General features: G+C 41.7%; 1 protein-coding gene across 2 annotated transcripts in view; it reads left to right on the top strand.

Annotated features, from left to right (window-relative positions):
• Window positions 1-15,314, top strand: part of kcnn1a (potassium intermediate/small conductance calcium-activated channel, subfamily N, member 1a) — a 74,274-nt gene that overhangs the window by 47,885 nt on the left and 11,075 nt on the right. For both annotated transcript variants that reach the window (XM_029453293.1, XM_029453294.1), the window contains exons 3-5: window positions 232-705; window positions 3,965-4,060; window positions 5,069-5,487. In XM_029453293.1, the coding sequence (XP_029309153.1) occupies window positions 232-705; window positions 3,965-4,060; window positions 5,069-5,487 (989 nt within the window). The remainder of the gene's footprint in view (window positions 1-231; window positions 706-3,964; window positions 4,061-5,068; window positions 5,488-15,314) is intronic.

Consider the following 15,314-nt stretch of genomic DNA (forward strand, 5'->3'; position numbering starts at 1 on the left):
GTTTGTACTGTATGTTTGGCCACATGTCCTGCTGAGCACTAAATCTGTCTGCTTTTATAACCAAAATTGTTTTGCAAGATCCTTCCCTTCTGTGTGCCCTCTCTATGATGTAACTCCTACAGAAATGCTCTATTTAAAGTCTAAACCTGTGTGTCTCTTCGACCTGCTTCAGTTTTTACACCTTATTTGTTGTGATAGTATTGTATTTATCACTCTTCTTCCTGTTCACAGGCCACTACTGAGCAGAAGAAGCTGAGCCATGCTGGATCCAAGCCCTCCCTCTCCGAGAGCAGCGGCCGACTCCCTCAGATAGCCATGAACACCTGCAAGTATAATGGCGGAGTGGTGAGACCACTAGTGGGCAGCCTGGCGTCCTCGTCGCGCCGCAACCTTGCGGAGCTCGACTCAGAGACGCAGCCCTTGCAGACACTGCACAGCTCTGGCCTGGAGGTGGTGGTGTCCAAGGGCAATGGTGGCGAAGATCCCAGCAAGGCGTCCAACGAGAGCTTGGTCAGGGAGGGCAGCGTGCGCGGCGGAGGCAGGGCGCCGCAGAAGAAGAACAGGGACATTGGCTACAGGCTCGGCCACCGGAGGGCGCTGTTTGAGAAGCGGAAGCGGCTCAGCGACTACGCACTCATCTTTGGGATGTTTGGGATTGTCGTCATGGTGACAGAGACGGAACTGTCATGGGGGGTTTACACTAAGGTAGGTTGTGCATGTGTGTGATGCATGAGTGGGAGCTTTGTGCGTTTTCAATGCTATTGTTCATTTTTTATTTGTGTGGGGTTGGCAACTGTCACATTGATGAAGAGTGATTATTAGTGCAGACAGTGACATACACTCTCTAACAAAGGTGATGGGAATATTGCTGAAATGCATATCAAAAAGAGCATCATGTGATCTATGACTAACAATCTATTGATTGGATTAAATCTCAGATTTTGGCATTTAAAACATTTTTATTAAGTCATTTCTTGACTAGAGGCCAGCTTTTTTTTTTACTAGTACACTACACTTTTTTATTATTGGTATCAGATCTAAGTTTGGCCAAAGGATTGGTTCCACTAGTGGTGCCATTGTAGCTGTCTGGCATTCCCTGTGAAGCCAGCTTCTGAAGTCTTGAGCTCGCAGCAGGAGAGGGAGATGGAGAGGGGGATAGCTGAGGAAAGGGGATGAAGAGGACATAGATATATAGAGATTTCTAGGCAGAGCGAGAGAGATAAAAACAATTAGCGATGAAGAGAAAGGTCAATAGGAATCAAAGATGGGAATGATGTTCCAGATACCCAACAGCATCTTTTACTTTTAGCAGATCAGAGTGGTGACGATAGCCCACATTAGGAACATGTGGGACTCTTGCACAAGGACATCAGCAGGGCAGTTTGGTGTCAGGGTCATGGTGACCAGGTCACCACCCTTTGACATGTTGTTGTCCTTCTGTATCAGCCAATCGCTTCTGCTGTGTCAGGGTATTTTGGGAAGGATAACGTACTCTCAGTGCACTCAGCTTCTATTACAATATTTACAAGGCTGTTTACCGGGGAGCTGACATTGCAGTGCACTGCAGTATGTGATAGGTCACAGAACAGGTGTCTTCCATCTTTTTAACTATATAATCTGTATGTGAGTAAAAAGTGAACAGGACTGAAGACCTTGTAGGTGGTTTTGTATATTTGAGCCCATTACCTACAAATTGTGTATGTATTTAAGCTATGTTGATCAATTCGGATCCAAATCCTTACAAGAAAAACATAACAGGAGTTTGACTTATAGAGTAATAAAGTTGATATGCCTAACAGTTTATCAGTTGCCTACTTACACATCCAGAATTAGCTTTCCGTTGGAGTCATGCGTCTCACTAACTGATGAATGTAAGTCCAATATCTTCCTCCGCCAAGGAAGTTGTTTTCGGTCCGGTTTACCTCTCAGGGAGCCATTTATTTCACTATGTCTTGAAAATTATTTGCAGAGTCCTGAAACTTGCCTGTGAGAAGTAATACTTTAAGGCTATTCAAAAGGTTTAACAAGTTGTTTAATATGAAGGTAGCCGCTGCTAAATCAGTGGGTGGTCGTCGTGCTAATACTTTGTTTGCAAACCACCAAAGAACAAGAGAGTTTCAGTCGTTTCAGAGAACATCGCAGTTTCATATTGTAGAGAAAGGAGCTTTTTGATTGTATAACATCCTTTAATGTGAATATTTTATCACCTTTATTTTATTGTCAAAGTTACTTTATTGTCACATAATGTTGTTGCTGTGAGAAGGGCCTTTTTTCAGAACTCAGATGCTTTTAAGGTAGCACTGGCATCCAAAGTTTGAGATTAATTCAGGATCTATTCCGTCAGAAATCTTGTATATCAGCTGATTGGTGTAAAGGCATATAAGTACATGTGTAGGTTATGGGCTAAAACATACAAAACCACTGCTATGTTCCTTTCATGAGCAATACCTTTTTAATTTTTTCCAGTTGTGTCTCAGATCCGTGTGTGTGTGTGTGTGTGTGTGTGTGTGTGTGTGTGTGTGTGTGATATAGTAAGTCGCAGTGGTAATCTATAGGATGATTTATGGGGTTTTAAGACAGTCAATAGGTTTGTCTGTGACTGTTACTAAGAGGGGTTCAGTCCATTCATCAAGCTGAAATGGAAATGACCTCCCATCTCTGAGTGGCACAGCAGCACGCTCTCCCCACATAAGACAGGTAGCGTGATCTGGGGATGGTCCATTTTCTGTCTCACGTCACATCACACAGCAGACACTTAAGGATTAGCCATGGTTTGCTAAACCTTAAAGGAGGGAAACATGTTAAGAGGCAGTGAGCACTGGGACTAAAAATCCTTGAACCTTTGGCAGGTGGATTAATTGGTTTACTCAATGTTATTTCACCGGGGACTTCTCAAAACAATTTCAGACATTAGAATGTCTTGAGAACATGTCGTCGACCGGAGGGCCAAAGCAATCTAGTTGATAGCTAAAAATACATTCAGTAATATGGACCACCGAAGGACAGAGTAATGTTGAGCAGCTCTCACTTTCATCACGCTGAAGATTATGGACGATATTTCCACTTGTTGTTGTCATTTGTTGTCGCTGTTGGTATTATAATAACAACCCTACGATCATTAGCCTGCTGCAGGCCGCATTTTTACACCTTGGCTGTTAAATTGATTTGGCATTTTACCAACATGGGGGGAACTTGAGTGGTACAGGTTCTCATTTCCTAGATCTATGGCCCCATGTACACACACACAAACACAACACTGCAGTGCTAGTATCCAGCTGGCCTATTTATCACCAGCACCGCTCACTGTGGAGCCCCCCTGCTAATGCTAGCCTTGCCGTTTCTGCACCTACCATTAAATGGAAAGTCCCCTATTAGTGCTTGGCTTTGATTAATTGGTAGTTTAGATGGTTGGGAACAGCGTCCATAGATAATATCAGGCTGCACCTACACCTGCAGCTGCATTGTTTAGCAACATCCTGACTGCCCTGTTTGTGTCTCAAACCCAATTATCTGGTCTCAGTTAGACGTTTAACCTAATAAATACTATGTGTGCGTGTGTGTGTGTGTGTGTGTGTAGCTGTATATACTTTTGTGGGCATATACTCATATAGTCCAAATATGAAGGCATACGCATGCATGCCTTCATATTTGGACATTTACTGTATGCTACTCATCGAAGCCAACATTACAACAAGTTTTTGTTTTTTATCAGTAAATCCACTCAGTTTTCTTTTTTTCATTCTATTTTGCGAATACCTCATTTCACCTTGTTGCTAAGCACTAACATACAATTCAAAAACCATTAGGTTGTAGCGATGCGCCATCTATTGAGGCTACATTTACAACAAGGAACATTGTATCTTGTTTTTGCTGTATACATGATCTGATTGTATATTGGTTGATTGGGTTTATTTAACAAAGCTATTTCTAACATCTTTTTTCCTGTCTTTTTCTCTCACCATAGGAATCTTCATACTCATTTGCACTGAAATGCCTTATCAGCCTTTCCACTGTTATATTGCTTGGTCTTATAATAATGTACCATGCCCGGGAAATCCAGGTGAGTCTACCACATTAACAAATAACGTTATTGTATTCATTATACCAGCAGCAGTTTGGTATCAGTGTCGGGAGGATGATGTTAATGAGGCAATTGGGCCTTGTTAAATTTTTTAAATAATATTATGCTAAAAAGTAATTGCTTAGAAAAATGCATTTATGCTCATAATGAAATATACATTTATGATATAGAGTTATTATATTATAAAGTATGGTACACACAAAAGGAATGTACACAAATACATTCATTTGATTATACGGGATGACAGTCACAAAATTCTGGGTATTTGGAACAATTTGAAAGCTATAACACTGTTTATACATAGCATTATATATATATATATATATATATATATATATATATATATATATATATATATATATATATATATATATATATTATTTAATTAAGTGTATAACATTAAATATAATCTGAAAACACAATTCAATGAATCTGTAGAACACATTTCTGGTATTATATATAATATATATTATAATTATATGAGGTTTTCTTTGTAGCCTTTTATTGCATTCCAGTTAATGTTGTTTTAGTTGTTCCGCTTGATCTGACCGGCACCTGACTTCACATTTGAATGAAATATAATGTAGAGCAGGTGACCCATATGCAAAGGCTGAGTCCTTGCCTCAGCGGCTCGGGGTTCAAATCTGTTTTGGCCCTTTGGTCCATGTGTTCCACTCTCTCCCCCTTTCATAGCTCATGCTGTTCTATCAATAAAGACATCAAAAGCCCAAAATATCCAATATCCAAATCTTCGGTTGTAAATGTTATGGCTACAGCATAATCTAATTCAGCATGACTTCTTTAGATCTTGACTAGAATTTCAAATAAAATCTGTGGGTTTGAGTCTCACCATCTGAGTTTATCACGATAAACACTTTGAAGGTTGAGGATGACGGAAGAAATTTAGAAAATGCAGGAAAAAAAAGCTTAACTAAAAAAAGATGAAGATTTAAAACAAGATCTTGGTGTGTGTCTGTTTTTCTTCAGCTGTTTATGGTCGACAATGGTGCGGACGATTGGAGGATAGCCATGACGTATGAGCGGATCTTCTTCATCGTGCTGGAGTTGCTGGTGTGTGCCATCCATCCCATCCCGGGCCAGTACGTCTTTACCTGGACGGCGCGGCTGGCCTTTACCTACACGCCGTCGGTGGCCGATGCTGACGTGGACATCATCCTCTCCATCCCCATGTTCCTGAGACTCTACCTGATAGGCAGGGTCATGTTACTCCACAGCAAGCTGTTCACGGACGCTTCGTCTCGCAGCATCGGCGCCCTCAACAAGATCAACTTCAACACACGCTTTGTCATGAAGACCCTCATGACCATCTGTCCAGGAACTGTTCTGCTGGTGTTCAGTATATCCTCCTGGATCATTGCTGCATGGACTGTGCGCGTCTGTGAGAGGTAAACACAGGGTTGAATAATGGATGTTGCTAGGGAAAGATTGAAAAACAAAATGGCTGATGCACATTCACGCGTTGTGGATTACTAGACACCTTTCTTCCTTCACTCTCGTCTCTGTTTTGTCCCAGGCTTCTCAGTGCTGTCTTGTTTTCAGTCGCTCAGCTGCACTGGTCCAAATAATTGAATGGAATCATCAGGATAGATAACATATAAATACTATACACATGAAACTGCACTACTACATACTACTCCACTGCTGTTTTAAAAACACCCTGACATTAGCTCAGCAATCGCTCCACGACTCCCCACTCCCTGTTTTTATTGCTATTTTAGATGGCTTGTCCATAATTCATGAGTGTCTAATTGTTTGTTTGCTGAATGGTTTGTTTTGGTAATGCAGAGCAGCCCCCAGGATCCCCTAACCCGTTTTTCTCCCCAAAACTGCGCATCGTGCTTCGTCTCAAGGGGGCAGCAACGATTCTCACTGAAAATGAAAGAGGCAGGGAGAAGTGAAAGGATTTTTTTTTTCCTTTCTCGTTTTGCATTTGCATAGGGAAATGAGACGTTAATGCCAGCTTTGATGTTTCAAAGTCATTTGTGCGTAGATGGAGTGGAAGGGGGACTTAAGTATGGTGGGTGGAGTGTGGAAGATCTATAGCAACAGTTCTTGTCAGACCCTAATATGATACTGTACATGTGCTGCAGTGTAAAAGTCAAGCATCGGCTCAGGCCCCTCAGCTCACTCCGCCTGCATTTATGAAGTACCTCCCCTCCCTTCCTCTACCTCTCCTGTTAACTACCCCTGCCGTGTTAACACCTGTCACTAACCCCCCCTTACCCCCCTCGCACGCCCAACCCTGGATGCTCTCGGACCCTCAGCACCTCCAGCTGTTGATTGGTGGGTTTAAAGCTCACAGGCTGAACCAGCAGAGAACAGAGCAGCTGACCTCAGACACCAGCTCCTCTGGAACACAGTGAGGTGTAACTGGCATCACCTCAACACAATGTTGGCACATATTCAGAACAACACAGTTTGTATACTATTAGCAATGTCTATACAGTCCAGCTCAGGAGGTTACTATAATGTATACTATGGGAATTTCATGGCTACTGCTACACACTAATTCTCTATCTCTCTTTGTTATTCCCAGCCTTAAAGATAAAGAGTAGTTTGATATTTTATTGAATACGCTCATTAGCTTTCTTACAGAGAGTTACATGATAAGATCGATGCCACTCTTCTGTTTGTACGGTAAATATGTAGCTGGAACCAGCAGCCGGTTAGCTTAGCTAACTAGCGGAAAACTCAAGGAAGTTGCTGGTCCCAGCCCAGAAATAGTTTCGCACATAGCTGCCCGAGAAACGCCAAATTGCAATTTTCTATACTTGTACGGATTAAAAGTGTTAATCGGTGAGTTTGAGAGGATTTTGTTCCAGTCTTTATGCTAAGCTAAGGTTGCTGTCTCTAGACACATGGATTATGATATGTGTGTTATGATTGGGTCTTTAGCATTTCATTGTCTATGACAGGGATTCAACATGACAAAAAAACAAAAAATACAAGATAGGATCCACTGATCCTACAGAATGCTAGGGTCAATATGGAGTCTTGGTTTTCTCACACACACGTTCTGTGACACACATGAGCAGTGCATGCCGTTAGTCCTTTGGTTTCAGCTTCAGAATAACGTATGTTCAGATGTGTGGATTTGTGTGTTACTGCGGATGGGTGCAAGCATGCACATGTAGGTGTGTGTGTGTGTGTGTGTGTGTGTGTGGCGTGTGTGTGTGTGTTTGTATAATGTTTTGTTGTACTTTCTATTTCCCCACTATGCTGCTCCATAGGGATACCATGTGAGTCCTCGTTCTCTAGCTGTGGAAAAAACCACTAATCATTTTTGCACCGAGCTGGCGCCACTGCTGCCCTGAGTGGGGTTGGAGGGGAGGGGGAGGTGGTACTGGGGAGAAGGGGCAGCCCCGCTAAAACAATTAACCGATGATCCTTTCCAAACTCAGTATGGCAAAGGAGGATTAGGCAGGCCCTCTAGTTGGCATGAAAGTGGCACCATCCTTCTGCTATGAAAACAGGCTTTAGTGGCTGTACGAGCACAGCAGAGACCAACGGTGTGAGCAGCACTTTGAAGCAAGCGTCTCATTGCTAACTATCGTGGGTTAGGCCGACTGGAGGAGAAGGAGGTGGAGAAGGAGGAGGAGGAGGAGGAAATGTGTGCTAAAATGGAGCAGCTCCTTCAAGTCACTTTCATGAGTCTGCCAGAGGGCAATTTGTCTTTTCTCATTTTTTCTCCTTATGCAATTGTTATAGATCCATATTGCACAAAAAGTCTTTTTAGCAGATTTGTCGAGGAGCAAAAGCCTTTCTGTTCTTTGTGTTCACACATTACCATACCATTATGTGTCTCCCTTCACAAAATTAATTGAAGAGTGTTGTAATGGTTTTCCACAGACTTCTGTTGCTTCTCCCCCAAAGATTTTGCTCTAGAGGTGAAGACAGTGTGTCTCCTGTAGCCAAAAGAAGGTCTGAGTATGCAAGGAGAGGACAAATGTCTAGTCATTTTGTGTACTTGGTAATGTCATTTTGGTCTGAGGTGTGTCTCACTATCTAGCACAGCTATATACAAGTAGTTCTATACAGTTCAGAACTAGGCAGGTAAAGGAGGGCACTGCTTTCCATTGTAGATGAAGGAGGAGTATGTTCTGTGCTGCAGTGTCTCCAGTTTGTGTTTACACCTGTGAACTAAATGTCCTCATCCCCCTTTGTCCCTTCCTCTGGTGAACATTGAAACAGCATGCAAGTTTTCATGTTTACTTATCAATCCCATCATTTCAAGTAAAACACAAAAACAAAGTGGAGAGAAAAAAGAGGCGCTTGTTTCCCAAAAGTGTTGTGTGTGACTTTTGTATTTTCTCTTAAACGCGCCGTTACACTGTCACACATTGAACACGCTCCCGAGCCAATCAAAGGGCAGTACGGTGTGAGATTGGACAAGCACGGAGTCTACCTGGAAAATGCCTGGATGGGGGAATAAAAGACACGCTGATGGACAGAGAGGCATGGAGGAAGGGTGAAGTTGGGAAGGATGCTAATGTTACAGTAGATGGATTGAACGCTGGTCACTGACCCGCTTTCGGTTCTTTCTTAATACAGCCCATCTTCAGAGCTAACCTACCTCAACTAAGCTCCTTAACTAAGCTCTTTTGGCTTCTCCCTCACTACCATAAGGCTCCCTCCCTCTCTCTCTTACTCCTGACTGATCCTTTGCAGATCTCCTACTGTACCCATCTATCGTAGCATGCTTTGCAACTTTTCCTCATCTCTCCCCACTACTGATTCCCCGTCCCTTTGCCTTCCCTTATCCATAACAAGCAGGTCTAATCCGGCCAGAACTCGGTTACACACTTGCATGCATGCCATGCCTGCCTTCCCGATCTTGCGCTGCTTTTTCCTCTTTAACTGTTATCTAATTCTCTCCCTCTCCTGTTCTAACTATCCGAAACAAAACGCTCTAGTCCAAGGCGATGTGAGACTGCTGTTTCTCCCCTCGCTTTCTCCGGTGAGGACCCGTCGGCAAGTTCTTGGAAAGTTTAGCTGACTTTCTCCTCAGAGCGCAGCAGTGGATTATCAGGCTTGAGTTACTAGTCAGCTACACCCACACCCAAGGTCTGACATCCAGATTGTGTCATCGCTTAGCCACAAGACACAAACTGCGGCAGCCAAGAACAGACAGTCCGAATGTCTAACCAGAGAAACGCACACCGCTGCAACTTGAACTTTGTCTCACCAACCACAGGGTTACATTAAATATTCAGGCCAATCTTACATCTTTACAGTTTCCAGGCTACCAGTGAAACCACACTGACCCAAATTCAAGAAAAATGCTGTTTATTTTAGTTGCTTATTAGATTCAAATTCAGAATGCAGCTAAATGGATGGCAACAAAAATGCTTCCTTATTCTCTTGGCTTAACGGATGATGACGACTTTGAAATGTATACCTAATGTGTAATATTTCTGAGCACTTCTGTTCACAATTGCTGGCATAGATCTGACAGACATCGAAGAACAAACTGTCACTCCAGTTCAACTGTAAATGTGCCCGTGGACCCCAAAGATCACAGGGAACGGTCTGTACAGTTTGCTATGCATTTTCATTCCAATTGTCTAATGCAATGTTCCCTTAATCTAAATCATTCACAAGATTATCTTTAAAATGAAAATCTCTTCCACAAAGTCGGATGGATTTTATGCAAATTGTTGCAACCTCAAGGACAGGTGGATTCTCTATGGTTTGATGACTTGATCTGATAATTTGTTTTTAAACTATGCACGCTCTGCAGGCGCAGTATTGATTGCAGTCTATGGCAAAGTCATATAAAGAGCCCGCAAAGCATGTTTGCATAACAGAGAATGTGGAAGTTATAATCACCGGAGATGAGATTTGCACGGAAGATCATGAGCCGAGCCAGTGCTGTTCTGTGTTCAAAGACAGGTGGCAGTAGCTTAAAGTAAAAGCTTCCTGCAGATGTTGCTCTTGTTACTTTAAAAGTGCAGGAGTTGTGTTTTTGCTTACCTGTGAGTCCGCTTCGTCTCAAGCTTGTAGAAGTGCCCCTTGCCTTAAGTAAAATCCATTATTTGTTAATATTAGACCCACAATAAAGCTTTAATTACATTTTAAGGCACTCTGATATTTTGCAAATGACTATTTTTGCGGTTATATTGTCCTATTACATCTTTTTCGGGGAATGTTAGTCAAAGTATTTCAGAACCACTAGTTGTTACCTTTTTAAATCGTTCTGATATTATTAAAATATTTTTGTTTCCTGTATATTCCCAACAAGATTTGAGCAATAACAATATATAGACGCTATAAAACCTAGAACTTATCAATCAGTGTTCAAACCGCTTGTGAGCAGAAGCGCAGCAGATAAGGTGTTTTGCTGAGTGCATTGGAAAGACTGAGAACATGAAAGAAAATGCTTAGGTGATGTTTCAAAGCGTGTCCCCTGAAGGTTGCATACACAGAGTTTGCAGCAAAGTAAACTTAAACACTAACTGGTAAGTGATGAATGCCTTTGAGCATAATTACATTGAGGAGCAAAATACCTTTTTTTAAAGATTAAATGAGGACTGGTGTGAACTTGTTTACAGGGACTGGGACACCAGAACTTTTGCAGGTTTCTTCAGCCTAATTCAAGGAAACATCTGTAATAGGACACTCGCTATCTTATAACCCCAGAGACATAACCAAACTCCAGCCCTGAAACATTAGGATTAAGGGCTTTGTGAGCGGAGCTTCCTGTCTGGTGTCCCTATAGATTTAAGAAGGACAGAAAAGGCCTGACTTTGTGAAGTGAAGTGCTCAGCTTAGATATGAAAGTTTACAAGGGTAGTGCCACAAGACTGTTTCAAGGGCTTACGTTAGCTGACGTCTTTTACCAAATTATTACTTCCACCAAAGAAGTTAGGTTGTCAGTTTGGTTTGTTCGTCTGTCAACGGGATTACTGAAAACTACGCTCCCAATGTTCATGAAACTTGCTGTAAGGGTTACATTTTGGAGCTGATCCAAATCACGGGGCGGATAAAGAAATTATTCTTCCTTTTTGTTAACATTGCAAGATCGGGCAGTTGGCCTTTGCGGAGGACCGCGCTCTCAGAGTGCCTTTCTAGTTTGTAATAGGATGACTTGCAGGAAATCTCACTAGGTACATCGGTGTATCGGACTGTTTGGAAGTTCTCATCCAGCATCCTTAAAATGGAGAGTCACAAACACTTATACTTGATCATTTCTGGCAACGGTGGCCTGAAGCCTGCCTCGCTGCAAAATCTGCAAGTCAGCTAATCCAAGCAGGTCTTTACTTTTGGATTCACAATTTAATTTATAATTTATTATTAGAGTGCAGTCGTATTGCTGTTGGTGCAACAAAATCATTTCATTACCAGCTACAAATATAAAGCACAACGGCTCGTTAAGTCAATCTCAATCAAAAGCTGACGTCCGGTTTCTGCAACACAGCAAGCCTCTCTCTTGATTTATATTTTGTTGTGTATTTTGATGTTATTTGGCTAAAATACAACACACCTTGAGACCTCCCCTCCATCATGTTTGATTATCAGACGAGGGGTCATTGTGACATTCAGCCCCTCCACTGCTCGAGTGTGTTTAAGAATCCATTGATCAGAGTTCAACTCGGGCACAAAGCCAACAGAGGAAGTTGGCTGCTTTCTGTCCTCTCTGTATATGTTTGATTTGAAGTGAATGGAACACACAAATGTGTAATAACGCCTCACATATAGTACAATGAAAACCTTTTACAGGGTACAAGTACAGACGTGTGAAACTTGGAGTGGTGCTTTGAGCTAAATGCTAACGTCAGCCTGCTAACAGTTACATTGTTGATTTGCTGATGTTTGGCAGGTGTCATGTTTACCATGTTCACCATCTTAGTTTAGCATGCTAACATTAGCTAATTAGCAATAAAGAAAAAGAACAGCTGAGGCTGATGGGAATGTCCCTATATGTTGGGAGATATTCATAAACCAAAGTGATGGAAAGCAATAACATTATTGTCCTGATGCTGGTGCTGGATGAAAAGTCAAGGCATCACCAAAGTTATTACAATTTATCATGATGGGGACATGAATCTGTGTTCAAGGTTTCATGGTAATCCCTCCAACAGTTGATGAGACGTGTCATTTATAATCACAGATGTGAACCTCATAGTGGCACTAAAGGAAAAGTTGGGGATCACCAAAGTCATCAGGATGAATTCTCTGAGGATCATGAATGTCTGCAAAATTGTGGGAATCCATCCAAGAGTTAAGATATTTCCGTCGTTAAACATTACAACATATATTTTGATAAAACTTTTATTGATTTAGCTCAACTTTACTAAGTTGGACTGATTATTATTTATTTTTTAAAACTTGAAAACACTATAAAAAGCACATACTATAGAATCGCTACAGTCCTCTTGGATTGTGCTGCTGCTTGCTTGCTTTCTTGCTTTGCATATTGGCTGCGCTGTAAAAACACTGTTAGGTTTGCAGTTTTTTAATTAGGTCATCATCACTTTGAGTTTAATCTGCTCATGTTTACTGCAACTAACACACTCCCCGAGGAGCATCCCAACATATTTGTCCCCAAGTAATCTCAGCCAGAGCTCAAATTCATTTATATCAACAAGACTTGCACTCATTGAAAAATTGTTTTAATTTGTTTTTGTTGATGTTAAACCAAAATGCAAGAAGAGGTGAAGTGCTGTTATTGTACGCAGGCGATAGCTGCAGAATGTTACGCAGGAGCTTTTGAATGTAGAGGAAGTCATTTGCTTTCCTGTGACAGCTGACCAGCGGAGGAAAGTAGAAACAAAGGAAGCGTTGCTGTTGAATATAGAATCAGGTTTTGCATGTATTAGTTGATGCTATTAAAATACCCTTTGCTCCTAACAGATGTGTATTTTAGGGATACAGTAATTCCTCTGTTCTTATTTTGAAGCAGTGTGTCTTGCTTGTTTCACAGACGTCATGAATGTGACGCAAGATAATAAAATTACACCAAAATGACAACTTAACCTTTTAAGATAATCGCTGACAATAATGTGACTTTTCATTGAAGAGCATTGAGGTTGAAGCAACTTATGCTGCATTCAGGGTCACTTTTTACGCATTGCATGTAAAAGCTTGTCGTGTGTGTGTGCCTGTGTGCCTGTGTGCCTGTGTGTGTGTGTGTGTGTGTGTGTGTGTGTGTGTGTGTGTGTGTGTGTGTGTGTGTGTGTGTGTGTGTGTGTGTGTGTGTGTGTGTGTGTGTGTGTGTGTGGGGCTTACCCACGTCATCATGCTTGGACTGAGACTTGCGGTATCAAAGAGCCACTACACAAGAACGTCAGAAGAATAACCTGAGCCATCATAAGATTCCGGTTTTTCCGAGGTTGATTTCCTCAGGACTCATCTTATGTTCCATGAGCTCATCTCCACACAATGGCAGTTAAGATATTAATTTAGTGGGAAATCATTCATTAGTGCACATCAACAGAAAACATCCTCGTGTTGGCTTTAGGGCTGACAGCACTATTTGATACATTGGTGATACTTTGAAGAGGTGGATGAGGATCTGTTATTATTGTTGCCCTGTTTAGTTTGATAGATTTGTCTTATGTTGTGTGATTCGTGCTGTACTCCCTCCTCTAACCCACCACAGACGCAAAGTTTCAGAGCTCATTCGGATGTAAATCACAGTACTCTCTTATATACAGTAGTGGATAAACAACATCATCTCTGAAATATTTGAGTAAGTGATTTTGGTATAATGCTTTCACTGCAGAGTGTGTCAGGGAGAATTTAACAGCGGGGGATAAAACGGTCTGCTCTACACACTATATACCTCTTGTCCTAGAATAGGTTGAAAGTGGTGCCAGCTCTTCTCCATGCTATTCCAAAACTTGACACAGTATATTGAGAGCCTTAAATGCTATTGATTAGCTCACCATTCAGCCTCTGTCTCTATTCCCTTATTTCAGTTTCTGCTCTTTTTTTCCAGAGTAGAGAATTATTGAAATATGCGCGTTGAAAATATATTTAGCAAAACGGATAACAAAACTGGAAGCAATCTCTGAAATGTTTTATTGCTAAAAAGAAAACTGATGCCTTGTGCATTTTTGTAGAAGCATGTTTATGGAGGTATATTTACAACAGAGAGAAGGCTGCTGTAATGCACTGTTCACTGGTAGGTGCAGCACATTCCTGCCTGCCTCTAAGACATGACTCACTCTCTGCTCGCCTTGATGACAAGATGAATGAAATTAACATACTAGTCACTTGTAATTACAATATTTAGCCAGCTGATCAAGTTTAGCCCCCTGGCAGCTATCAAAGGGCAGCTGGTGAAGTGTTGGGACGCAGGTAAAAGAGACAGGGGTGTCAAATTCAATGAGCTTCTTCCTTTGTTAATCATCCGATCCTACCCCACTGTTTACAAATGAACGCCCGTCCACGAATCCCCTTCCACCTGGTGATACTGCAGTATTTGTCAACTCTAAATGGACCCCAGGTTCCCCCCACCGCTCCCCTGCTCTCAATATACTGGTTTTGAAGCATGCAGGATGCAGACATCTTTCTTCATTCCTGCATGGTATTGCACAGACTGCTTCTCTGCATGTCATTTAAGAAGCTTGAATCCCACAGACCGCACACTTTTTTTTGTCATTCTGAGGGGGAAAAAAAGTGCTCATAGTTATTTTTTCCCCCTGACTTTGAGCATGAACAGACACGTGAGAGTGGGAGTTTTAAGAACTTGCAGAAGGCATGATTAGTTCATTTATGATTATTTGATAACGATGGACTGTCATGGAGGAGAAAGAGGAGCGGGCATTTGCCTTTGTTTGGAAAAGAAAACTTAAGAAATTCATCGTCTGGATGAGTGCTCTAATCTGTACTTGTCTGCTAATTAGAGGTGATTGTTCTGGCCACATGATGGATCACCGCTGGATAGTTTGAAAAGCCTTCACAAAACCCCAAGAAATTAGACTCCATCTAAGTCGTCTCGTCAGATGGATGTTGGTGAGATGTTGTCTCAAAGTGTTTAATGAATATTTGATTTTAACTCCAAAATTAAATCTTATCTGATCTCCTCCTAGACAGCCCATTGGGAATAATTAGACGAGTTGAATGAGGGTGGGTGGATAAGGCAGATTTGCTTCTGTGATGGACTTTTGTCTTGCTGCAAAAGGTATGGGAATGTCATCATCAATCCAGCTTTGTACAGTGTGTGTGTTTTTTATAGAAACATCTTTGCATATGCACTGTGGGCCTT

This window comes from Cottoperca gobio, chromosome 17 (genome assembly GCF_900634415.1).
Source record: "Cottoperca gobio chromosome 17, fCotGob3.1, whole genome shotgun sequence".
NCBI lineage: Eukaryota > Metazoa > Chordata > Actinopteri > Perciformes > Bovichtidae > Cottoperca > Cottoperca gobio.